The sequence below is a fragment of the Stylophora pistillata genome, chromosome 6, assembly GCF_964205215.1.
Source record: "Stylophora pistillata chromosome 6, jaStyPist1.2, whole genome shotgun sequence".
Classification (NCBI taxonomy): Eukaryota; Metazoa; Cnidaria; class Anthozoa; order Scleractinia; family Pocilloporidae; genus Stylophora; species Stylophora pistillata.
The window spans coordinates 15,446,370-15,473,542 of record NC_142524.1 but is presented as its reverse complement, the minus strand read 5'-3'; the positions used below and the strand labels follow the sequence as shown (position 1 = coordinate 15,473,542).

The 27,173-nt window shown below is 37.9% G+C and overlaps 1 protein-coding gene across 2 annotated transcripts; it reads right to left on the bottom strand.

The window, feature by feature from the left end:
• Window positions 1-63: 63 nt before the first annotated feature.
• Window positions 64-27,103, bottom strand: LOC111320967 (phosphatidylinositol-3-phosphate phosphatase MTMR1). Of its 2 annotated transcripts, XM_088724993.1 has the most exons (26): window positions 26,913-27,069; window positions 23,677-23,732; window positions 22,631-22,804; window positions 21,156-21,316; window positions 19,941-20,119; window positions 19,003-19,148; window positions 18,345-18,416; window positions 17,404-17,509; window positions 15,229-15,279; window positions 14,966-15,056; window positions 14,742-14,828; window positions 14,149-14,250; window positions 13,808-13,893; window positions 12,829-12,934; window positions 12,142-12,298; window positions 11,170-11,229; window positions 10,222-10,341; window positions 9,859-9,909; window positions 9,454-9,525; window positions 8,162-8,271; window positions 7,091-7,229; window positions 5,559-5,976; window positions 3,979-4,053; window positions 3,434-3,508; window positions 2,486-2,565; window positions 64-2,233 (listed from the first exon to the last, which is right to left on the bottom strand). In XM_088724993.1, exons 2-26 carry the CDS (start codon window positions 23,728-23,730, stop codon window positions 2,018-2,020), a joined length of 2,988 nt encoding a protein of 995 aa, XP_088581119.1. In that variant the 5' UTR covers window positions 23,731-23,732; window positions 26,913-27,069; the 3' UTR covers window positions 64-2,017. The 2 variants fall into 2 exon arrangements, with proteins under 2 accessions (XP_088581119.1, XP_022779450.2); XM_022923715.2 differs by lacking the exon at window positions 23,677-23,732 and having other exon boundaries at window positions 26,913-27,103.
• Between the last annotated feature and the right edge of the window lie 70 nt (window positions 27,104-27,173).

The window sequence follows — 27,173 nt, the reverse complement described above, 5'->3', positions numbered from 1 at the left end:
ACCGTAGGCCTTGCATGCAAAACGTACCCCAACTGAATGTAAACAAACAAAAACACCCTGCAACACGTTGGAAACTGTGGAATTTATTCTTTCCAAATAATTCTCTTGCAATGAAACCCTTCCCTACTGGGGAAAATTCTATTCTGTTCACTTTCTAAGAAATATTCTTACTACCCATTTTATTTTTACAACTCGTTATAAAATCAATCATATATCAAAATAAGTTGAAACATTTGTTTCGCTACAATTGTATAAATTACTTTCAATTTAATATAATTTTGGTCACAAATTGCCAGCCACTCAAAATATTCTCATTAATGGAAAATATTTACAAGTACAAATACCATTTCAGTTAGCGGAAAATATTAGATTTATAGAAGCATTAAAATTATGATCACTGTTCTCCATGCGCACTTTAAAAAAAGAAGTCTCTCAAAAATTCTTTGAAATCAATGACCTTCACTTGTAATTCTTTGATCAAAATAACAACAGAGCAATCCCTAAGGAAAAAAAAAAAAAAAAAGAGCACCTAATTCAGAATTAGCTACTTTCAAAAATTGAAACCGAAGATGGGCATAATTGAGATTTGATGCGACTGACGTGATTTTACTTTTCAAAAATTTCACACTTTTAGATGATAGATATCACCAGAAAATAATGCTTATAGAGAGCTGAAAATTAACTTCAAAAAAATTATATAGAATTCAAGTTTAATTCGTGTCTATCTGAGCCCCCTGGGGAGGGGGAGGGGGTAAACGAGAATGATGATGATCCAAAATGTGAACCATGAATAAAATATATCCTTACCTCGACAGTAATTATGGAAATGAAATCACATTATCGAGTATTGTGACATATCTGTCAATATTAAATATGCCTTCAACTGCAAACAAATTGTTTTACAGCCATACCCCAATTTCATATTTGATTATACAATTAAAAGAGTTCCTAAGATCCTTATCCCCGCTAAACCCGATTGACATGTAACTCAGTATGAGCTGATATAAAGTAATTTTGTCATTCAAAACCTACCTAAACAACTCTTACACGTGCCAAACTCCACAATAAATCGGTCACGACAAGAGTGACACTAAACAACAAACACAGAAAAAGAGAAAATACCCAGTTGTGTTATCACTACAAGACCAGTGCCCTTAATAATCACATCTAATTGGTTGATAGGAGACAACTATATCCAATGAAAAATTTGCGTCTCGCAGAATTTGGCGCCAAAAATAAGCGGCTGCAGAATAGTCCATTTTACAGTTATGGGCTTGGTTGCCAAGCCTTTGAACGGGAGTGAGGCTAGGGGTGACCTTGTTACGATACAAACCTTGCTGCCTTTCAAATGTAAATCACTTTGTTACCATGCTAACTAGATACAGGTCTCTATCACAACAAGGTCACCTATAGCCTCACTCTGAATCAAAGGCTTGGCAACAAGTACACAACTGTAAAATGGCCTATTTCCCAACTATGTACCATTACGTAATTAATGTTTCAACGAGGAAGCCACTGTTAATACTCAGCCCTGTATGCGTGGTGGCATTCAACCAATTTTAATTGAAAATAAATAAACAATGCCACACAACAACACAATGGCTCCGACCAACAATGGTTCCTTGAAAAACAATGTCTTTTAACTGAATATGGTTCCCTGAAAAGACTAACATCTAACGTGCGATTTGACATTCACATTCAAAATTTTGCTGAATTTCCCTCAGTAACTCAATAATGCCTCTTGTGCATCTACTGCCTGCAGCCAAGTAAGGGCGGCATCTCGAGAAGAGCTATTTGACGAGCTTCTGAAAGATTCCATCTCACAGACACACTCGCTTCAATGCCAATTCTCAGCCATTATGAGAAGGTTTGCAACGGCACTCCAAGTTTGATACGTTTCATCTCTCTGAAGTTCAACGGCACTCCAAGTTTGTTACGTTTGATCTCTCTGAAGTTCAACGGCACTCCAAGTTCGTTACGTTTCATCTCTCTGAAGTTCAACGGCACTCCAAGTTCGTTACGTTTCATCTCTCTGAAGTTCGATAGCAGCCGGTGATATCGTGAGGCATGTCATCCAAATTTTCATACTTTGCTCACTCGGTGTATACATGGTGTATGTACGACCTGGAGTGTCCACACAAAACAGGAACTGATGTTTGCTCTTTCCACATTTCTTGTGTTCATACACACGGGTAATGGTCTTACAGCTGATGGCTCCCTTGGGACTATCCGCCTAGTAAGAAAACGACGAAATTTCTGTACAAGCACAACTAATCGGGTTTTTAAGCTTTCCCATGTTTAACGTGCTGAAATTATCTTATATTAGGTCACCTACGACTGTACAACCTTGATCACAAGAGTTGGAAAATTTAGCCATGTGTGATTAACAAGAACAAGACTACATCATTCAAATCCAGTTTTTTCGTGCACACCACAAAACATCGCCACCGTATTTTAAGTTCTTCTTTCGCTTCATTTAACTAACCTTTTCCGTTTCAAAGTAAGCCAAGTACTTTTTAGTGAGGTCGAGTACAAACCACCGTCTCTTCCAATTTCTTCGAACCTCTGAAAAAGAAGAGCAAAACATAGCAGTCGCTTTTAGCTTATCTTAGCAACTGGTCCTTCACAGTAGAACTCGTTGGTTAAAAAAGAGAAAGATTTCGAAACGATAAGATTTTCCGCGACAAAGGGAAAAACTTGACTTCAGCTCAGATAACGCCATAACACGTGATGCACCAACGAGGAAAAACTTTTAACATCAAACAGTTTAAATTGGTTAAAAGTATTGCTTGAGACAGAATTAAACCGATAAGCAGCGCAATGGGAAACAAAAGGGACGTAATAGACACAAGTGTGGGTGAAAGGAAGCGAAATGGGAAGCTGTCAGCAATGACCAGTTGAGTTAACGCTCGGCTACTGTTTATGAGGTGTGGGTTCGATTCCTGCCCTTCCCTGGGCAATGATAAAAATGATGGTAACTCGCAAAAAATTTTTGACTTAATGTCTTTTGAAGGCCAATATTTTTTAATCGCTCACTAATTTTATCTAAAATATCGTCACCTGAACCCTAGACCGATGTTTCCTGTGGTAGCCCTTTACTTTATGGAAAAATCATCGGCGAGGTGCGTGTCGAGTTAAGGATTTTTTGACACATGTCGATTTTGAAAAGTACCCACATGAACATGACGGGTCCACAGATTTTGTCGCCCATTGAATATTACTCGACTAGCAAGTATTTTTTTCGTTTCATTTTTTGTTTCTCTTCTCAAACTAAAGGGTGTATTCCTTTTTAAAACAAGGCCTGGCATCCAAACTCCAAACACTACTGATTTGGCTCAAATTTGACTATCTCATGCTGGCATAGCACTTGCTAGGCCACTTTGAATATCAGTAACATAACAATTCCCTGTCCGCGGGATTTTTCAAGACTTACGCCCTTGTTTGACCATATAGCCACAGCATTGTGATTCAGTCACTTGAACATCCTTCTCTGAGCGAAAATCAATACCTAGACAACGATAAAGCGAAGTTATACACAGCTAAATACTTTGCATGCAATCAAGGACAAATCTGGATGTAAGGGATGAGAGCCACTTTAATTGTTTGATGATTTGGGGTGGCGCCAACTCGTAAGTACAGACTTATTTCGAATGTTGCAGTTGCAGATAGGTATGTCTTGATGTTCTGATGGCAAACAAGTAATAAATAAACGTCAATGAACTATTCTTTTAAGTTACAAGCACTGAGATTGGAGGCTGTTTTTTTAGAGGCAGTAATGTTTTTATGGTTGCTTCATGTGCCAGAAAAATAAGTCTCTTTAAGGATGTCGTCTTGTCTTGTTAAAAGAGGAATGTGAGAAAGTCCTCCAGAGTGGACGGTGTAAAACGAACGATCGATCTTCAAGTAAGAGCTTTTCTCATTAGCTAAAGATTCACTACTTTAAAGCTGACAGATAGTCCTGACAGGAGATTTTCTTACCTTCGCTGTGGAGATACTCTTTAATGCTGTTGTATTTCTCGGAGATCGGACGATTTCTCACATCAGTGGTAGGCTCTGTCATAAAGACACATACACAAACAAAAAAAGATTTAACGTAACGAATGGTGTTACAAAAGATGTAACTAAGAGGTAATTAATCGCAAGTAGTAGTTTTCCGTCTCCTCTCGTTCCCTCTTGAACGATGAATGATCTTCTTTCGTGATTATAACATTACCATGCCTCTCGTTATTATTACCATTATTATCAAGTATTAGTATAAACCACACAGGTGAACACAGCTTTTTGCACTCGCTGATTGACTAGTTCGGAAGTCATTAGGAGGTATTATTAACCTCCGAGCTGCCGAAGAGACAAAGTCGTGCGTCAGTGATTTAATTTCCGACCATTTTTTTCATATATTGACAGAAATAAACTCAATTTTGTTTGGTTTCTGTGGGGTAGATACTAAAACAATTCTTCATATTCACGGCTTAATAATATTCCCCACCATTCACCTCCACTTCGGTGAACAATTTTTAGATAGCATCGTAATTACCATCATTGTTGTTATTATCATTATTATTATTATTATTATTATTATTATTATTATTATTATTATCATTGTTATTATTATTTGGTACAATGAATATATGAAGTTCATATATTTTGAACTGCGGTTATAGATACGTATGATGCATGATCCTCGCAGTAGAGAGCGCTATTTATGCAATAGCGAAAATCAGACCTGAAAAAAATCAGGTCTGTACGGGATTCGAACCACTGAACTCTGCGATACTAGTGCAGCGCTCTACCAATTGAGCTAACAAGTCAACTGGGAGCAAGCCGTTAAGTTGATTCGTAATAAACCCATGATGATAAATCAGATTTATCTGATTTATCATCATAAATTTATTTATCTGATAAATCTGATTTATCATCATGGGTTTATTACGAATCAACTTAACGGCCTGCTCCCAGTTGGCTTGTTCGCTCAATTGGCAGAGCGCTGCACTAATATCGCTGAGGTCAGTGGTTCGAATCCCGTACAGGCCTGATTTTTTTCAGGTCTGATTTTCGCTATTGCATAAATAGCGCTCTCTACTGCGAGGATCATGCATCATACGTATTATTATTATTATTACTAAGACCATAAGTGATCAGAAATGCCTTCTGCAAAACTCGAATATTACCCTGTTTGTAGCCGTCATTTTGTCGATGACAAATTCATTGTGCTCGAAATAATTGTTTAACATCTTTCTGTACTCAACAACAGAGCTTTAAGTTTACCACGTTTCTTACTCTAGCGTTTACAAGATTATCCAAACATTTTCGACCTTGGCAGCATGTAGAACGCTTGTCACATAGGAATCTGGTATACAGCTTGGCTAACTAGCGAGTTCCCTGTGGCTCAGTCGGCAAAGTATCCTTGCGCCAAATTAGGACTGCTCACGGGGCGAATCCTCAAAGGGACTGACAATTCTTTCAACTTCCCTGGCTAACGACAACTGTTTAACAGATTTCTTTAAAGCACTGTTGCACTTTTGGACGGACTCAGTGTTTCAGTAATCTTAAAACCTTACCTGTATTGAAAGCATTAAGTAACTGCTCAGTGTAGAATTTGCTGCTCCCAACCCGTCGCAACAACGCTGTTTTCTTGGGAGCCCTTTTTTGCCGCTGACCAATGTTCAACATATCATCCAACGAACGACTGCGAGTCATCCGCCTCGACAGAGATAACGACTTCATAGATGACATCAGAGCATCCGGGTCCTCCTCGTATAGGTCAGAAGACTTGCTTGGCCAGGTCCCAGATGCGTCAAGTCCGCGATCAATTGAGCTTTCACTGCTACCGTTAAACACCCCGAAATGATCTTTTGAACTTTTTTCTTGTAAAGCTCGGTGAAGAGTAGATGTGTGGAAGGAAAGTGTGGAGGAGTAGTCTTCGGAGTCCAATTTGGCAAGTTGACCAATCAACCTACAATATTTTTGCTGGAGCGCCTGAAAGGAACACAACAAAATGAAGAAGGTTATTCACTCAAAATTTGGAGCCACCGTAAAATCCCAGGTTTAACCCTCTCCAGCCACCTTACTGGGAAAAACGCACAAAGTTTTCAATGTCGTCTTTTGGCGACCTCAAATCGTGAAACAGTCGCTTAAAACAAATTTTTGGCCCCAAAAAAAGGCACTTGCGATGATACATGACCCACTGACCCGTTGACCACACCGCTCGAATTAGGCTGTGCGTGATTCACACGCTCTCTTTAAGCTTAATCCTTTGAAGGCCAAAAAATCTCGTTTCAAAAACGTCAAAAATTGCTACATAGCTCCAGTACGACCAGTGGGGTCACAGCTTGGATAGCTGCAGTTTATTGGCCTCTCTGTATCATGGAAAATACCTTGGAAAGTGGACGGCTGCCCTGTTTCAATAACCTTGTCAAGTGGTACTAAGCTGGTAGTTTGTATAGTATTAAATATATTAATCAGTAGTTTCACTAGCAACCTTTGTGGCTTCCTTTGGTGTTGATCTATTCCCATGGAAATGGGTTCCCACTCTCACTGATGAGCAATCTCGTGATCAGTGGGTAAAAAAGGAACAAAGCGTATGCAAGGGTGGGGATGAGTGTGTAAATGAACATAAAAGTTAGGTGTTAAAATTGCACCTTGGATCGCTGCAATTTATTGGCCTCTCTGTATCATGGAAAATACCTTGGAAAGTGGACGGCTACCCTGTTTCAATAACCTTGTAGAGTGGCACTGAGCTGGTAGTCTCTTACGTTATTTTGTTATCAGCTCGGGCTTTTTACTTTGTCAACCGTCTAAGACAGTGACACGAGCTTCCTAGACCGATCACACAGCGAGTTAAAGCTAAAGCAATCTCATCCTAAATTGCTTTCGACAATCTACATAAAGGGAACCTCCACTCTTTTAACAAATAGCGCTCAAATTGTTCCAAATGTACTTCTCCATAGATCTGACATAGGAAAATTGGAACATCTTGAAGGGTATTTGTTAAAGAATAGAGGTCCTTTAAAATTGCCCTAAGTCAGAGATGTCATTCACGAAAACATCTTTGAAAGATTTCAATCATTAGTACGCTCAAATCTTGTGTTACCTTGTATCTTTCTTCCAGTTTCAGCGCCTCTAGCTCGGCTGCTTTAGAAGCATCATGAACATGATCATAACGATAGCGATTGACATAGAGTGACGACCATATTTTGAGGTAAGGAATTCTGTACTGGGGATGAAGCACTCTGGAAAACAACCACGCACCTGTGTCAGTTAGAACGGCTTTAAAGTTATGACACGAAGTCTGTTTAGATCACGGGGAGGACACAGCCATGAGTTTAGACAGGCACTACTACCACTCACTATCAGAATTTGAAATATGGCTTGTAAAAATCATGTCGGACTCGTAAAGTTGCCAGTATTTTCGAGAGACATGCCCTTAAAGTCACAAGCGGGTTGCGTTTGTAGTTGGCCTAATTCCTTGCTCTGAAGCCTTATTGTCTAAATTCTCCAGGAATTCTCCCTCAATAAAAAAAAAAATATATCCCACATTTAAATTGATCGGGTAACAGAGGACAAAGAGCCAACCTGCCTTTACAGGTAGTCAAACAATGCCGTTTAAAGCCAGGTTAACACAGCGCCCTCTAAGACATCCTCAGAACACTATAATACATAAGTAAGATCTAAAAGTAGTATTCACCTTTTACTAATCAAAATCAAGCGCATTTTCATGGGTGTAAAAAAATAACTCAGAGTGTTTTCTGAGCAACAACATCCCAAAGTCAGGTTGAGAGCGGGTTTGATGCAAACGAGAATTTTTCACCTTGATTCTTAGCGAGCTGTTTGAAAAGACGCCAGCGATAGTTGAGGAACGAAAAGTTTAACTTGGCTTAGATTTGTCTCGTGAATTCGTGTGGCGACACATGTTAAGGCAAACGATTTGTGAGGTGTAAACTTAGTGAAGAGAAAACCTGCCAGGGAAAAATATCGAGATAATAGCTGTCTTCAAAGCGATAAAACAAACGAAAACTTTTCGCTAACCCAAGATTACTTCACGGTGTTATGTACAACCCGACATCCTTAGAGACAACGGAAAATAACACAATATTATAATTTGCTGCAAAAGTATTATTCCGGAAGCTTTTTATAAGTAAGTAAAAACGATTGTCATTCTTACCGGGGTCCCTGGTCTTCCCTATAACGCAAATTGTTGAACTTGTCTGGGTATGCCATGATAGTCACGTTTAACCAGGTCCAAAGAGAAATTGTCTTATCCTCATATTCTTCCTGTTAACAAAACGCCGAACATGAAGTGTCGTTTTGTTAATTCAAGTTTTAACAAAACAATTACAAGCTTCTTTCATTTATATAATCATTTCATGGAACAAATAGGTATGTATATATGCACGATCCTTCGCAGTAAAGCACTATTTGAGCAATAGTGAAAATCAGACCTGAAAAAAATTTCAGGCCTGTACGGGATTCGAACCACTGACCTCTGCGATACTAGTGCAGCGCTCTACCAATTGAGCTAACAAGCCAACTGGGAGCAGGCCATCAAATTAATTCGACATAAACCCGTAGATGATAAATCAAACAACAACAAACATATGAAACATATGTATGAACCGCAGTTCATACATATGTTTCATATGTTTGTTGTTGTTAAATAGGTATGTGATAGAGCGCTTTTCGATTGACTGTCGTAAAATCAAGACCAAAGCAATCACAACAGCAAAAATATCACTTGGAGCCAATAAGAACTCGAAGTAATACGGACCAAACTGCCTAAAGCGCGGAAAACGCGGCCGACCAAGCTATAATCAGTTTCATTTCCGATATGATTGGTTAAGAAAGTGGCGCGAATTTTTCGGGACCAATCACAAAACGAAATAAAGCAAAATCAAAGCAACTCCGGAGTACTTTCGAAACTCGATTGAAAATTGCTCTTAAACCGCTACCGACGTTTCGAGGAGTCTGTTCCCAGAGAGGTATGCTCTAGACACCACATCATTTTTATCTCCGTTATTAAGAAGTATATACAGAATTTATCATAATGACGTTTGTTCTGAGAACCTGAAGAGTAGCCTTACCTTTCAAACATCGTCTTCAAATATGTTGAAAATCTGACTACGGTTTAACGCTTTACACTCTGAGTTCTCTATAATGTTCTCGATACATTTCCTACTGTACTAAAAGGAGAATTTGTTTCCTAATCAATCGCAATCATTTCCTTTTTTCTTGATGCAGGGGTGATATTGTTAGGAGAAATTACATGTTTATCATTCCTCGGGGTTAAAGGGTTAAAAACTTTTCCAAAAGACAGGTTACTATTTGGAATCTCGGATAAAAAAAGTACATGGCGACTGTATCGTACTCTTCCTACACGTACGCGCCGTAGGAAAAAATACACACTTCCGTTAAAATTCAACATCAACTAACAAACAGATGAGGCTTGGAGTTACCTACCTCGTCTCTTTCGCTTTCTGTATTGGTAATAAACGTTCCAAATCGCGTAGAATATACATGTTCTGCAATTACCTAAAACAGAAATAAGTGCAGTGAAGACAGGGGATAACTTATCAGGCGACCGTACCGTTCAGCGTAGGTTAAAAGCAGAAATGTCAACAAAGCCCTTGCTGTGGAAGACACATGGCCTATGTTTATCAGTTAGTCAGAAAGAAATGTGAAAGAAAACACCCATGACCCTCTTGGTCACTCAAGGTAGTTTAAGCGTTAAAAGAACAAGTGCCAATTCCCAGTTTGAATCGTTTAGGATAAGAGCGCAAGAAGATCGCGATAATTGTATGAGAAAAAGTCATTCCACAATGGGAGATGATTAACATTATTCACAAACAGTGCCTTGCATCTTACCTCAAGTAAGAGGCTGTTAAACTGGAACGAGAATGGAAACTGTCGAAGGACCTGCAAAGGCAAACAACCATCGTTCAATGAGTAAAACCGAGCGTGATAATAAAAGGCGCGATAGTAGCAGCGGAGGGAAAAAGCGAGGGAGGTTTGGGTAGGGTCGCGACCCAAACAGCAAAAAAAAAAAAAACAAAACAAAAACCAAAAACACAGCGAAGAAATCGTTTGGCTGACCAATCAACTCAACTTTACCTGCCAGTTGACCGATCCATTTTCCCTTATTACTTTTCTGTCTTTGCTTTGTCTTGCGGTGGTAAGACGTGACTTAATTAAGTGCAAAAAAGAATATGCGACCATCGCACTCTTTACCTGCCAAACACAGTCTAACCACTGAAGGAACACAGGACTGTGATCATCATGAGCCTGCGGGAGCATGGTACGGCAATAAAATTTGTGACCAAATGATAACCACTCCTTTTGAATCAAGACCTGGATGAAAGGAGAAACAAATCAGATGCGACAGTTAAACCACCAAAATATAAATAGGTTAGAGGAGACTTGATTTGACAAAATTGGATGGAATTTAATGGTCTACTGGTTAACTTGCTAGAAAAAGACCGGGTTTAAGAACCAGCTTTCGTCATTACGTCGTGTTCTCTAAAAGAACTTTACTCTCACAGTTCCTCTTCTCTTGGTCAAACACTTCGTCAAAAGTATTGCAGGTGAGCTTCGTTAAAGTGACCACAGATGAGGGTAGCTCATCCTTAGCACTAAGAAGGTCACCACGGCAACCGTGGTAAAGCTCACCTCTAGGCACCTCAGTGTGAAAACGACCCCGATGTGTAGACGGAAAGCTTACCCAAAACTTGGAGAGAAGAGAATGAAGGTAAGAGAGCGAGCAAAGTAGCAAGGAAAATTGAGCAAAGAATTGCATTAGAGCTAGATTCTGGTGATAAGGCAAGGATCGAAGAAGGGGTACATTTCTCTAAAACTGTGCAACATCTTGTCATGATGAGCTTCGAAAATCGTCATATAAAAAGACCACAGCTGTTAAGCTGTCACATTAAGCTGATTTACATAGACTTCTTTTGTAATTGTGAGCACGATTTTTTTTCCTCTTACGAGCCTCTTCGCCTCGGCGGTGAGTGGAAAATCCATTCATTTCAACACGTTTGAAACGTGTTTTCGAGGCAAGAAAGACTTATTCACATGAATATAAATGAAGAACAATTGGACCTGCTTTTTATGAAAGAGGTCTATAGAAGCCAAAGATGACGGTCGAGTAACTTAGTAGACCAAAGGCATGGACGGACAAACCTGAAAGCCAGCCACTGTTCTGTAAAAAGGATCCAGCAGCAATTGAGCAAGACTCGCGACCTAATAGATAATCACAATAAATTCTCTAAGCCAGTGAAAATAGCTCATGTTATTATTCGCTATTACACCATTTTACTATATTAGGGCAACGGAACGCTCTACGGTATTACACTCTAGAACAGGGTAAGAACAAATGCAGACGGAAAGCAGGCAAAACTGCAGGGCTGCACTAAACGATCCAAACTTTGGTTTCATTCCATTTTTCAAGCATTACCTTCAGTCACGAACTTACAGTAAGAGACGAAAACAGGCCACTGGCAACAAAATAAAACAAAAAAACTTTGTTTCCTAATCTTGCTGGCAAAAATTGATGCAGAGTGGTCTCTAAGGGGCACTAATATATCCACTATGGCGGTTCTGGAGAAACCGATCCTCTAAATGATCGAAAGATTTTCACAAGAGACCGGATTTGTCTTGGGTGGCTAAGCCTGAAATGGTGTCACTATTCAGTCGTTGGATGCGCGTAATTTAATGAAAAACTGCTTCTGATGAAGATGGAGCTGAATGCAACACAGGATAGACTGACGGTGGATCAAAGTCGATTGATGAAAAATGAATGGGAAAAAAATCCTAACGGCGTCAGTCATGTACATCCAGATAATTGATGGTCAACACAAAGGGAGGCTAACATTGACAAATCGTACACGCTTGCCTTTATTTGTAACTCTAATTTGGATCGTCAACGCCCCAAAGGAGTTGCATTACTGATGGGAACTTTTGCCTGCATTTGGCGAAATCGTCATCAATAATCCATGAAAATCTTCTCCATCCTCCACAATCCTCACCATTCTTAATCTATTTTAACGTCTTTACTGTCTATCCATCAAACCGCACTATTTATAAACTTAGTCTAGCTTTCAATGGCAGAAACTGGCTTAAAAACAAAAGTAGTGCCTGTCATTGCCAGCACACCTGAGCTGTTCTGTCCATTCCATCTTCATAACTGATCATAACACATGACTTGTCACACTCCATGGCAACTGATACTTGGGCGGCTGTCTGGAGTAGCTCGCTGACTTGATTCAACCAATCACAATCCTCCAACGCCGAAAGCCATTTATTGTCATCACTGGTGAAATTAAGTAATGCGTTAGAGTGACGTAAAATGCAGTCACGTATGTGATAGAGCAATATTCATTAAAGGGTCAAAAATGAAGGGGCAATGGATTGGTTTTACTTCACTTCTCGTTGTGATTAGTCAAGAAATCTTGTGCCAGTCTCTACGCAAAAACAGAACTGACCCATTATGACCCAGTCTCTACGCAAAAACAGAACTGACCAATTATGACTTGACCGTTCAGGCTTTCCCGCGGTTAAGGCATTTCAAATGTACTGCTTTGAGCTCTTACTAGCTACTCTATGATATTTTGAATTCTTTTAATTTCCTGTTATGACAACTTAGCTTTCAGTTTAACGACGGAGAATAAAAACAAGTTCTATCACAACCGGAAATATAACAAAATAATTTGGTAGATAGATTCTGAGGCTAACGCCGGAATTGAGCGTCCAACCTACGTCAGAACGAATGGGAAAAACAATAAGAAGGAAAAACAGCAACCACAGAAAAACTGACAATGAACAAACACTAAAAAACTTCACCTTCTGTTCGAGAGAACTGCTTGCAGTCTGTACGCACTCTGCTTCACGGCTTTGACATCTGGTAATCCGTCAGCATACATAAACTTGATGTTAGGATAATAGAAAGCTGAGACAAGAAAAATACACAAAATTATTCCTCGATATCTTTGTAAATCCCTCGGTAACCCTCTGATGGGCAGAGGTTCCCGCTTACTTAAAGTTACCAGTAAGGCTTGTTTAGGCGTAGTAAGATATTTACGTATTCGCAGCGAAAACCCAACACCCACAGACATTCATGATGATCAATGTTTTTTCAGCCAACACAGCACCCAAGGTGTGTACTTTGATGAAGGTCGCATGCCAATTACACCGCCCTATCCTGGTAAGCGCAATGACTTTATAAAGTTTCAAGGAGGCACTACCTCGGATCTGGATATTTGTAAAGAATATCACGACTTGTAATAACATTTGACGATAAAAACTGGCGACAAAACGTTGCTTGATAACATTGTAAAATTTAAAAACGATAAAAAGCTAGAGAAAGCTAAAATCGACGACGTTTCGATGTTAACATAACGTCATTATCAAGTCAATAATGTATAAAAATAAGTTCTATAAATACTAAAAACGAACAATAAGAGAAAATAATTTGCGGGTGAAACAAAAAGTTTAGCACGTATGGAGTCCGTTTGCACGTTCAAATTAGGTTTGAATTTCTTAATATAAAGCATTTCAAACACTAAACAATCAAATTTGTGTGTCAAATCAACTTCTTTTTGTAAAATTACCTGACTGTCAAATTTGGGTGCTGTGAAAATGTCAAATCACGCCAGACAGAAACTGACCCACAAAAGTTATCATACGAATGTCACCTCTTTTTTAAAAAACAGAGCACACCCCCTCCTCCTTGCTGCATAGAATCTAAATATAACTAGACAATGTACAGAGGTCCTTTAAGATCTCCAGTTATAAGTGTAACATCGGGGGTGGGATGACTTACTCTCGCCTTCCTGTGGAGTAAGCTGTCCTGTCATTTGCGTGACTTGTTGTGAGGAGTTCAATAAACCTCCTCCTGACTGTCTTATTCTAAAGCAGAACACAACATCGATCACCAACAAATTCAAATTTCGATTAGGGGCTCCTCCATTTTGAAAAACAATTAAGTTACCTGGGTCGCACGCCATCAAATTGCGGAAACCACATGTGCGGGAGAAGACAATAATGATTATCATTATTTATTTTAAATTCTGTTTTTAGCTCTTCACAGTTTTAAATTAGAGCAAAAAAAGTCATTTGATCACTTTTCATCTGCTAGACGTAAATGCAAAAAAGGTTACGTACTGTTCAGAAAAAACAACCAGTTTGTCTGTAGCAGCTTCACTCAGTGCACTGACTGTTACAAGATACTTTTCATCTGCTTGGCAACGCGAGTCTTTCAGGCCTCTGCAAGAAACGATTTGAACAAAATTTGGGACGTGCTACAGATACTTATATTCCGCAACGTTTACTTCAAAATGCTAAAACTGGGGCTTTGCCGTAAAATCCCTTCGAACGCAGTCACCAAACCGTCTTTCCTTTAGCTCCCTGGGGATGCACTATTTCCTCTGAACGAAATAATTTAAAGACACATCGACAGTGCTTTACGCTAATCATATTTCCAACACTTTACAGTACCCTGAAGATCTAAGGATTCCATTCACAGAGAGGCAACATCTCAAGGTCAAACATCTCCATGCCCAGACCCATAACTCTCAAACTCCCAAGATCTGATTGGTAACTCTCCCTTCCAGTTCGTACACATTTCTTGTAAATCATTTATGTATGAGCTACAATTTTGTTGGACAAAATGCGTTGATGTTGTAAGAAGTTGAATGTTTACCAATGACGCATATCAAACGAGCATAATTATATCAATCAAATACCATTGTTCCTACCTTCTGAAAATTGCTGCAGGTGATCTTAACATGACTGCATCACTACTGATATGTCTCCAACAAACTACAGGGAAGCATCCTTCTCCTCTACAGGAAGAAATGAAAACTCTGAGATAACGGAATAATTACTTCTGATCCTAAAAATTTCAGGATTCAAACTATTTTGCCTTAGAGAGCAGTCGCATGAAAAGTCGGTCAGATTAAATAGACCATCAAATACCAACCTGTGAACATTTGCTATTTCTGTTAACTCCTTCTTTGTCACTTGAATCGGCACGACCACTTTTGCTGGATACTGTAAAGGCCGTGTCCCTTCTGAAACAAAAATAAGAGACTTTAAAACTAAAACAAAGACCAATTGAAAGTAAACAAAAGTTAAGTCATATGAATCACATTTAGCCTTATTTAGTAGAAACTGGTAGATAGACGAGGTATTTCTTTGCATTTACATGAAAAGCTCTCAAAGAAACTCTCAAAGTGTACTCACTGTGAAGTTTCCAGTTTCCAGCATGAAATAACTTGAGTCTATCACACTCTGCTGCAAAAAATTAAAATACATAACTTGAGAATCATTACTTTAAAAAAATACGAAATTGATTAACTAATGAATTAATGGTGCGTGGGAAATCTCCGTTCTGTATGTTTCCAGAACTTTTTACAACTTTTTGGCAATGACTCTTATCATGGAAACCGGTCGTTTCGCCAACGTATGAGGTCGACTCGCCAACGTGTAATGTTAGTTCGCCAACGCCCGTGAATACATCACAAGTAAAATTTTAGTCATCTGGTCATTTGTAATTAGAATTATTTTGGACGTTGGTGAACCGACATAATTTATAAGCGTTGGCGAACTGAAATCAGACGTTGGCAAATCGACCTCATACTTGGCGAACTGACACATTGGCGAAACAACTGGCATTCCTTATCATGAGTCTCATGTTAATGTCACTTCTACCATTGCCTGCAACGTCTCCTTTGAAAATCTAATAGTTAAAAGTCCCATATTCTTTACACCTTTTTTATTCCATAGCAGTTGTTCTTATACAGCCTGCCATACAATTCTTATGGCGTTAGATTAGGAAGATTTGGTACTTATACAGCCTGCCATACAATTCTTATGGCGTTAGATTAGGAAGATTTGGTACTTATACAGCCTGCCATACAATTCTTATGGCGTTAGATTAGGAAGATTTGGTACTTATACAGCCTGCCATACAATTCTTATGGCGTTAGATTAGGAAGATTTGGTACTTATACAGCCTGCCATAGAATTCTTATGGCGTTAGATTAGGAAGATTTGGTACTTATACAGCCTGCCATAAGATTCTTATGGTGTTAGATTAGGAAGATTTGGTACTTATAGAGCCTGCCATAGAATTCTTATGGTGTTAGATTAGGAAGATTTGGTACTTATACAGCCTGCCATAGAATTCTTATGGTGTTAGATTAGGAAGATTTGGTACTTATACAGCCTGCCATAGAATTCTTATGGCGTTAGATTAGGAAGATTTGGTACTTATACAGCCTGCCATACAGTTCTTATGGCGTTAGATGAGGAAGATTTGGTACTTATACAGCCTGCCAGACAGTTCTTATGGTGTTAGATTAGGAAGATTTGGTACTTATACAGCCTGCCATACAATTCTTATGGCGTTAGATTAGGAAGATTTGGTACTTATACAGCCTGCCATACAATTCTTATGGCGTTAGATTAGGAAGATTTGGTACTTATACAGCCTGCCATAGAATTCTTATGGCGTTAGATTAGGAAGATTTGATACTTATACAGCCTGCCATACAATTCTTATGGCGTTAGATTAGGAAGATTCAGTACTTATACAGCCTGCCATAGAATTCTTATGGCGTTAGATTAGGAAGATTTGGTACTTACACTGCCTGCCATTCAATTCTTATGGCGTTAGATTAGGAAGATTCGGTACTTATACAGCCTGCCATACAGTTCTTATGGCGTTAGATTAGGAAGATTTGGTACTTATACAGCCTGCCATAGAATTCTTATGGTGTTAGATTAGGAAGATTTGGTACTTATACAGCCTGCCATACAGTTCTTATGGTGTTAGATTAGGAAGATTTGGTACTTATACAGCCTGCCATAGAATTCTTATGGTGTTAGATTAGGAAGATTTGGTACTTAATCAACTAATGTAATCCCCCAATTGATATTTTCCTTTATTCTCATCACTTGTCTGCTGGATATTGTGAGGAGAAATTCTGTCTTAGTCAGTCATGGTAGTCAAAAGGTTAAAAGGTAAAAGATAAAATCAAACCTATGAATATTTGTGGGGTCAGGGCTCAACACTAAACGGTAGCCAACCAGCCACAGACTAATAGAAAATTCACTTTTGGCTGGTAGTTTTCGAATTCCACCAGTCAGTTTGGCTAGTAAACAAACTGAAATTTTTGTAACATCTAGGTTGTCACTAGCCACTTGGCTAGTAAGTTGAAAAGTTAGTGTCAAGCTCAGTGGGGTGATCATTTTAAGAAAAGAAACGGATATGAAACAGTACTATATTTCAGGTCTGATTTTCGCTATTGCTTAAATAGCGCTATCTACTGCGAGGATCGTGCATCATACATATCTAATACCGCAGTTCAAAATATATGAACTTCATATATTTCATTGTAACCAAACTATACTTACATTCAAACTTGTAGAAGTTTGGAGCATCTTTACTGTCTAAAATAGTACATGATGTAGGCAGGATGATGGAGCTTTTATAAGTAAAGGCAAATAACTTACGAAAATCCTGCAAGAGATGGTCAGGAGAAACTACAGTTAAATAATACCATACTCTAACAGAAGACACTTTTAATTTTAATTTTAATTTTTAATTTTTAGTCCACTTTCAGGTGATTCCTCAGTACTGCACACTCATCCTGAACTGTGCATAAAAATCATGTGATCATGTGAATACATTCCTCCTAAGTAAGCACAGTAACCTACCCTTTTCATTGTAGTTTTCAGAACAGACATTGGTAGGGAACATTTTTAATTAGGAAAGTTCAAAACAACCTTTGATACCTTTTTTCTGAGAAATCACCTCACATTCACTAACTGGGAACAACCACCCTACCACTTGTTCACTTTCACAGAAGAGCAACTGAAGCAAAATCCACATCTGTTTAAAAGCTGTCACAATAATGACAAGTAAAATTTCTTTGAGGTGCTTATTAAAAGTTAATAGTTTGAATTGTTTCAACTCTTTTGTCACTGATTGCACTCTGATTGTACTTGCTTTAAGTACATGTACAGTTGATGATGACAATTCAGCTTCAAGGATGAGACACTAATTTCATTATGATAATATAACTGAATAAGTTAAGAACAGACCAAAAGTTAGAAGAAGTTGTACTATTTCTTGGAAAGAACAAATAATTTAAAGCTACAATCCCCTCTTGTATCTACTTTTGCACCAGTACTACTCAAACACAAAACTCCTTGGTGGTCATGCAATTAAGACAATCAAAGTCATGTACCGGTGATAAGGACACTCATTCGAACAAGTGTACTTCTTTAGAAAGCCAGGGTATGTATTGGAAGGAAGGTCCTTTAAATCATTTGGTATCCAAACGACAACTTACTACTTTTGAAGTTTGATTTATGATTTTCATAACAGACTCTGCATCAAGTAAGCTCAGAGGACCTGGACAGAACTGAAAAACATATGTATAACACTATAAGTTGAAAATGAAATAGATCTATATGTTTATTTAATCAAATTCCACACAGAACTTGAACTGAAGTCAATTGATAACAAAAGCTAATTAAAGGTGAGTATTGTGGTACATGTATGTAGGTGTACATATGCATGTGTGTATGTGAACACTATGTATTTGCAATATTTTGACAGGCTAGCCCACTTCAGCTAAAAGCTGGTTTAAATGGGGGGGGGGGGGGAGGGTGTATACAATAAAAATGCCAGACCACAGCACCAGGAGCTACACACTACATTTCTTAACATCCCCAGCTAATCAGCACAGAGAAGAAGGATAAGGGACCTTTGACTTATCATCCTTATCCGAGAAGACTATAACATCTAACTATTTGCACACGTCATTTGTAAAGGTAGCACATTCTCCTGAGTTATTTCAGGGCCTGGTTCGGCCCAGGGCTTGAACCCTCAACCTCCTGCACTGCAGCCCAGCACTCTACAATGTGAGCTAACCAAGCTTATAGTAAGAGCTGCAAGGATCATTTTTCCTGATATTAGTGACAGCTGCTACAATACAATGTACTTACCCTATGCGATTGGATGTTGCCACAGAGAATCTCAAATCCATCCAACAAAAACATTTGTTTGTCTTTTGGCAAGTTCTTCTTAGAGAACTTCTTAATATCAAAAATGCTTGAAAGAGGGATGGACACCTTAACTTCATAACTATGATCTGTTAGATAAAGGTGTAAAAATAAAATGATTATGAAACCTTACGAGCCATTGAATTTCAGGTAGGTAAAGTCTGTTTACGAGCCTAGTGGCCCATCAGGCCGGTGCTTAACTCCAGTTTCTGTAGCATGAAGCGACTAAGAGTATTTCTACTCCCCCCTGGATGGGATGCTAGTCCATCGTAGGGTTACCCCCAGAATTAATTTTGCCAGTACCCATTTAAACACCTGGGTGAAGAGAGGCACTGTGAGAGTAAAGTGTCTTGCCTAAGAACACAACACAATGTCCCCGGCCGGGGCTCGAACCCAGACCACTAGATCCAGAGTCGAGCGCACCAACCATGAGGCCAACGCGCCTCCAGGTAAAGTCTGTACTCAAGCCAAATGGCCCACCCTGCCAGAGCTTATCCTGCTCTCCATAATATGAAGAGTCTTGGAGTGCTGTAGACCAGGACTCCAAATTTCACTTTAAACCATTCTTACAGTCTTCATACACTTCTAATAATGTTAATTCCCCTAATAAAATTTTTTGGCTTGGGTTAAGCAGATTTTCTTAGAAAGTGGCAAAATAAAATTCCAGGACTTTTCAGGTTTTCCATGACTCATACAAACCATTGAATTATTACTAACTAGTACTTGGCCTCTGGATGGGATGCCAGTCCATTGCATTATGTTACCCCCACCCATAATTTATCTATTTGGGTGGAGATGACAGATCAGTTCATCAGATCTTGCAAATTACAGAGTTAACTGGGTAAATTGTTAGGAGGAACATTTATGATAGTAAAACTCACCAATATGTTCAATATTTGACAGAACAATTGGCCTCAGGGTTTGTAATTTAACACTTTGTTCATGAAAACCAGGAAGAGTACCCAGTGAATGGTTCTTCCTTATCATAGACTGGCTGTGCCGCAGCCCTCTTCTTAGGCCACCTGATTTGATTTTCTTAGAAATGTTATGGGCACTCAACCTTAAAAAAAAAAAAAACAAACAACAACATCAACAACAATGAGAGCAACCTCAGAGTAAGAAGACATGAAAACAAACACCCTGCGTTCAATCCAAATTGGAATGAATGGACAAATGAAAACTCATGGATTCAATTAGTTACCACTATCTGCATTTCTCTGTATTCAATGAAAAAATTGTCTCTACACAAGCCCAGTGACCAATTCAGCTGAAGCTTGTATCTTTTTCCATACCAATTTGCATTGACTAGCAAGGCTGTGCTCTAAGGAAAATTGAGCAGAGCCCAGTCCTTTGAAACTGTGAAATCCAGGGTGCCCAGCATAAACTTTTTATGAAAAGACTAAAATTCTTGAGTCGCCCAAGAGCAAAAGTAAGGTACCAGAGGTCACCGAGCACTGCTAGACCACAGCCTTGGACTAGGAGTATTACTACTGTTTCTAGATGGGATGTTAGTTCATTACCCAGTTATCTCCCAGCATGGCTTCCTCAGTTTGCTGGCACCCACTTTCTAGATGGGATGTTGGTTCATTACCCAGTTACCTCCCAGCCTGGCTCCCTCAGTTTGCTGGTACCCACTTTCTAGATGGGATGTTAGTTCATTACCCCGTTACCTCCCAGCCGGGCTCCCTCAGTTTGCTGGTACCCACTTTCTAGATGGGATGTTAGTTCATTACCCAGTTACCTCTCAGCCCGGCTCCCTCACAGTTTGCTGGTACCCAATGATACTCTTGACTCTGGTTTTTTGAAGGTTGGATAACACTATTCACTGGATAAATCTCCATCCTGTGGATAGCACAGTATGTTTTGCTATCAGTTAACCACTGGATAGTGATTTTTCCGTTGGATAGTGTTATCCTCCTTTGGGTGGGGAGGAACACAGTACGAGTTAAGTGTTTTTCCCAAGAACACAACACATTGACCCATGCAGCCAGATCTCAAACCTGCACCTCTCCACCAGGAATTCAACACACTAACCTACAGGCCACCATGCCTGCCACATCTGTTTGAATTAACAAAGCTGCTACATCAAACCACACCTTTTATTTGGTTTCCTTGGAAGAGTCTCCTCAAAACTCCTTGATGCGTGACATTTAGAGTGGCTGAAAGAGGTCCTCCTAGAGCTTGTTTGAAAGTGATGCCCTCTCCTTGCTACCTCCTCAGGATCAGCATCAACAAACCTATGCTCATCTAGAACATGCTGCAACCAAAAATTGTTTCTTGTTACAACTAAGTAACAGCCTACAACTATAAAAGAATTTAGTATCTTATACCTTTCTTTAATGCATCTACCAAACCTTTAACCACCTTGATGGCCAAAACCAGCCAAAGGCTACTCAAATTCAGCCCAAGAAATCTTGGTTACAAAACAAGCAAATCTAATCTTGTATATTAACTGGTGTAGCCTGACTAAGGAGAAGATGAAATGTCACCTTCAAACCATCAGTCCCTTAATGTATGTCCTGCACTTCCAAAGAACAAGAGTATAAATTAGAAGAATTCCATGTTGAATTTAGTTACCAAAGGGTTTGCTAGCTGATTAAGAAAATAACTAATTTACCAAAACCTATCTGTAGAAATTAAACAGTTGCAGTAAAAATAAAAAAAAACCTTCAAATGCTTTGATTCATTTTGATTGTCTGATTGGCACATAAAATAATAGTTACTACAGGCTGGGGTTTCAATAACTTTTCTCTAAGCAGTTGCTGATGGTGTATGTAATTTAGTAGCTGAGCTGTAAGATGAAATCCAAATAAGAGAGCCAGCTCACAGGCTCAACAGACAGTGGCCAGAGGTCTTACAGGCAGCAATATTAATTTATTCATGTTTTTCTCATTGCTATGTTCCCACCAATCACGTAGCTCCATTTTCTGCCTTTAAAAGCACGCACAACCCACAAGTCCTCTATTTGCTCCGATGAAGGGCTAAGGCTTGAAACGTCAGCTTTTATAATCGTAACGGTGGCCAATTTACCATTTCAACTTTGTTGATATATTCAAGCAATATAATAGACTGCCTGTAATGGGTCTTTATTGAAACCCCTGGCTAATAATTATTAATTAAATAATAATTACAAATAAACTTGTAAATAAATAATGCTGTTACAGCATCAAGTCTTTAATTTATAAAAAAAAGTAAAGTTAACATATTTTACTAGTACGAAATGTAAGAAATACGTACTGGAAAGCTTTAAGCGGTTTAATTTTACAACTTACACCACCACTGTGTAAGACACCAACTTAAAATGTTTTAATGAACAATCCAGCCTGAGTATGAACTTGTTTGAATACTCAATTGTCACTCATGAATGTCCACTTGCTTGACAACAAATGAAGAAATACAAAAGAGGATGCCATAACCCCCTTTCACCACTCTGTTTCATCCAAGATCAACACCAGCAACCCCTCTTAAGATTTCTCTTTCCTCTATGAATAGCTTACTAGCAACTTTCTTCCATACAACATTACTTTTTATATTATTATAATAAAAAATGCTCCCAAAACAACATGTTTACCTGCACATGAGAACCTGCAAAAATAACTCTGTATGTGGTAATGTGCAGTACTCCTTCAGTAATATCATCAAAGGTGTCCACGCATGTTACATGATCCTGCTGTGATACAATCTGTTCTCCAGGTAACAAAGGAGGATGGGTGTAAAATTTTTCATGTCCACAGATTTTGGAAGGCTGAAAGAAGAGGATAACATGTAAAATGAATCAAGATTTTAACCAATAATTATGGTTCACCTAATTCATAATTGAGCATCTTAAACATAAAACAAGAGGCAAGTTTATTATTTGCAATGCATGTAATTCCTCTCCAACTTGACTTTAAGCAAACACATTTTATTCCATTTAAAATGTTTCTACATGTATTTCAGTGGAAACAATTGATGTGCTTTAAGAGCCATTAACAGGTTTGTTCATTGAACTCCCAAAAGAAATACTAAAGATAAATAAATTATTTTCCCAAGATATTTAGTCAGGCCACAGAATTACATTAAAACCACTGCCTACTTTTATTAATACTTTTGTGTCTAATATTCTTTCTAATTTGATAAGGAAAAGATGGGTGCATGTACATTGATTGAAAAAATAACATATTGAAAGAATTAAGGCAAAAATTATTAGTTGAAGTACTTGTAAATCTTGCTACTTCTTACAGTGTTAAGTAAAATTAATGCCTGGAATAATTATTAGTGCATGTATTCACATGGGATATGTATCAGTAGGCAATGTTTTAGGCAATGTTTAATTGGATGAACTTCTAGTTAGAATCTCTTGTCACCGATTATAGCAGGATTAAGTGAGATTAAAGAGACATAAAAATGATCAGAATAGTGATATGATGCAATATTATTGTAGATATTAATCACTTCTACCTGCAGAAACAAGTCCCTTAACAGATCACTGATAATAAAACACACAAACACTGCAAACTGTCCATAAAGTGCTAGATATCAGAAAACATACCCACAGTAGGCTAAAATCCTTCTGACGCATTCAAACAAATCAAATTTATTTGCACACTGAGATATCTGTTATTTATCACTGCTCACCTGACAGCATTCCTCAACATCACACAAATAACACCTAAACGCTGTACTCCGCATCTCTGACAAAAGCAACCCAGGAAAGAGATCAATCAAATTCCTGATTTTCTTGCTCATGAACAGCAAAAATTTGTTTTGAAAATAGTCTACAGTTCCTGTATTGTACATCTTTGTAAATTTGCATTGTAATGTTCTGGGATAGTAATCTTTGTTAATCCCCAAAAACTATACATGCACATAGGTATTTCTGATGTTTTTTATATATTTGGCACATGACCAAAGAAGGAATTAAAAATACTTTTCTAAGGAAGTCAACGATAACAAACTCAGACAATCCAAACAAGACTGCACACTACGTAATTGTGCAGTAAAGGTGTCGATTAACCTATTAGGAATTAAAGGTCACTATAAGTGTCAAGATATTATCTTACTTGTTAAAAAACACTTGAAGAGGATGACTTTACTTTGAACTTAAATAAAAAGGAAACATCTTGAAGACAACCATTTAATATCCTCTCCTTATTTTCTTATATTTATGAGTTTTAAAAATGTTCTTGTGACTGTCAAATAAGCTACATGTGGCAGACTGAGATAATGTTTAAGTCACATACCTTTGTGACCCTGAACATTCACTCAGTTTGATGATTGCGATGAAATTTTACCCTTTTTGTTACAACATGCATTTCTAGGTGGAATTTATTGTCAAAGGTTGCTCTCCACCTCACCAATCAACTACAGTAATTTTCAGATAGAAAGATTACCATTAATATTAATTTTTTCAAAAATGCTATCACTTTTTCCATGAAGCACACTAAAATTAGGGATTGTTTAAACTAAAATACTTTAAAATACTTTCACTCCCAAGATCTTATTAGTAAGTGTCCTTACTTTCTGCCAGACAATTCTTACAATGTGAGTTAAGAGAATTTTGTCTGGTATCTACTTAAAATAATCTCCTAGTTAACAGTTTTTTTTTTTTTTTAACAAGCTGGAAAAAGTATAACTTTGTCATCTAACACAGCATTTCCTCAGGACTACCACTTATTTGGACACTATTACTGAAACATTTTGCCAAACATTTAGTATGGAGAATGATGATAGGCTGTCAAGGGTTAAATAATTTTTTACTACCGTACAGTGATTAACTTTTTTCATTCTGAACAATAATAATTTAGCATACATAGGGAGAAAGACAATAAAAATTAGACATTTAAAACAACTCCTCTTCTTACATGATTTTCTTCACTGACACCAACGCTGTCATCTAGCCATTTTTAAATATCTCTCTCATCTGTACATATAACTGCATAATATTACATCTGAGACACAAAGTTCAGTGGAACTACCAGACACTTATTTGTTATATCAACTATTTCAAAGATCATTGTGGAAATCAAGTCAAGTAAAGTATCCTTGTTTGTCCACATACTTGTGGCAATTTATATAGTAGCTAGAGTGTAAGTGAAGTATATGTATGAGCACTTTCTAGGTATACTTTTTTCATCTTAAAGTAACTGAATAGCAAGCCATACATGTAGCAGGCATGTAGCTGAGCTATAAATAAGAAATTAACTGTTAAACTCCTAAGATCTGATTGTTAATTCTCCCCTCTGTTGGCTACATATTATTTTCCTTGTTAATTAGTAAATTTGGTATCAGTTGAGATAACAACTTCTACCTGATTAGTTTGAGTACCCTCATCACCTTTCTCATTTCCTCATGGATACTGTGAGGAGAAGTTACATGTTAATCACTTCTTGGAGTCAAAGGTTGAAATTTCAAGTGTCACGCCACTCAGAGATCACATTTGATAACAACCAATGATCAACAGGCAAAAATCCAGCTGGTGAACACTTTTTTTTCATTCAGCAAAATTTTGCCAGCACCCAGTGCTTAATCGGGACACCCTTACCACAAGTAAAGTAGATGGCAATTGTCACCTGCATGTATTACTGACCAACCCTAGTAATTATCTTGTTTCTGTTGCTAATCCACATTGAAAAGATAACATCAAAGCATTCCTGCAAACAGGAGTCCAAAGACAGAGAACCTGACATTGAGCGGAACATCTCTGCTCACTGAATAACTGACAACAGTAAAAGTGGTAATTAAACTATTTTTCAGGACTTAATTGCAGTGGACTATAAAAAAAAAATTTCATTTAAATAGCAAATCAACAGTCAAAGTTTCCTCCTTTATACTGAAAAATGTGAAAATAACTTTTATAATTCTTCCACCTCTAGTGTAGACTCAAACATCTTGTAAACTAATAAAACAGCCTTGAAACCTTAGGAAAGCAAAATAAACCATGAAATGAAAAAAATGGGATGCAACCTTTTTTCAGCTCTTTTTTACGATACATGTAAAAAAAATAACACATGTAGTTATTTTCAGTTGTTTGGATTATCCCACACTGAGCAAAAGATTGGTTACATGCGAGCTGGGCATCTCGGGTTTCCGATAAACTTGTTTAAACTGCTAAACTGTGGTTGTTATAATTCAACAGCAACTGTAAATTTTGCCTTATTGCATGACTGGATAATTTACTTCTTGACGAACTGGTTGACTTATGTTAGATCACATATATAATACTTCTAAGCAATGGAATTTTTTACTCCCGTAAAAACTTGCACTATACATATTTCCGTTTAAATATGAATAATTTTCAATATGGCATGTCAGAGTTTTAAAATGAAAGTTTCTGTTTAAAGGTTAGACATGAGAAAACTGAACCGTTATCAACCACTTTTAATAATTCTCCAAAATTAGTCAACCATAGCAGATACGTGTATATTTCACGTAACATACGTGCTAATTAATTAAAAGGAACAATAAAGTTTTAGATCACGCTAAATTAAAAAAAACCTAGTCATGTTCAAAAATAAATTAAGTACGTCCAGTTTCAGCCTGAAAGAAAGAAAGGCTATTGCAGATTTGAGCTAAAAATATAACGTGTCACACCAGATTACCGCGGTTACGTAAAATATTTAGACAACCTAGACAACAGCTTAGAGTTCCACGATTGACAAATTGTCATTTCACACAAACTAACCCTCACTTCAACAGAAATGAACTCCTGTAGAGATTTCGTGTAATGTAGTTTTACTCTTAAATCTACATGTTCCCGTCTGATCCAATTGTTGAAAAGGTTCACTTTGAATTAATTCTGAATAATTCTTTGGTGTACAGCTTCGTAATTTAGAGTACGTACCTCTCGAGGTTCTCCCCAATATTTCACTTACCGAAACAGTCGACGAAGGCGCTTCATTGAATATCCTTAATAGCTGATCTGGAGTGATAGAGCTTCTTTCCATAACCTTTTCGCAAACTAATAAAATTCAACGAAGGCCGACTGTGACTTCCGTTTTCCTCAACATCTTTAGCCTTCCGCCATGTTTCGTTTGAAGACGATGATCACGTGATACAAATAAATTAGAGTTCTTACATAGATTCTAATTGGATACGTTATAATAACCAATTGGAAGAGCTCTTGTATTCCGTGT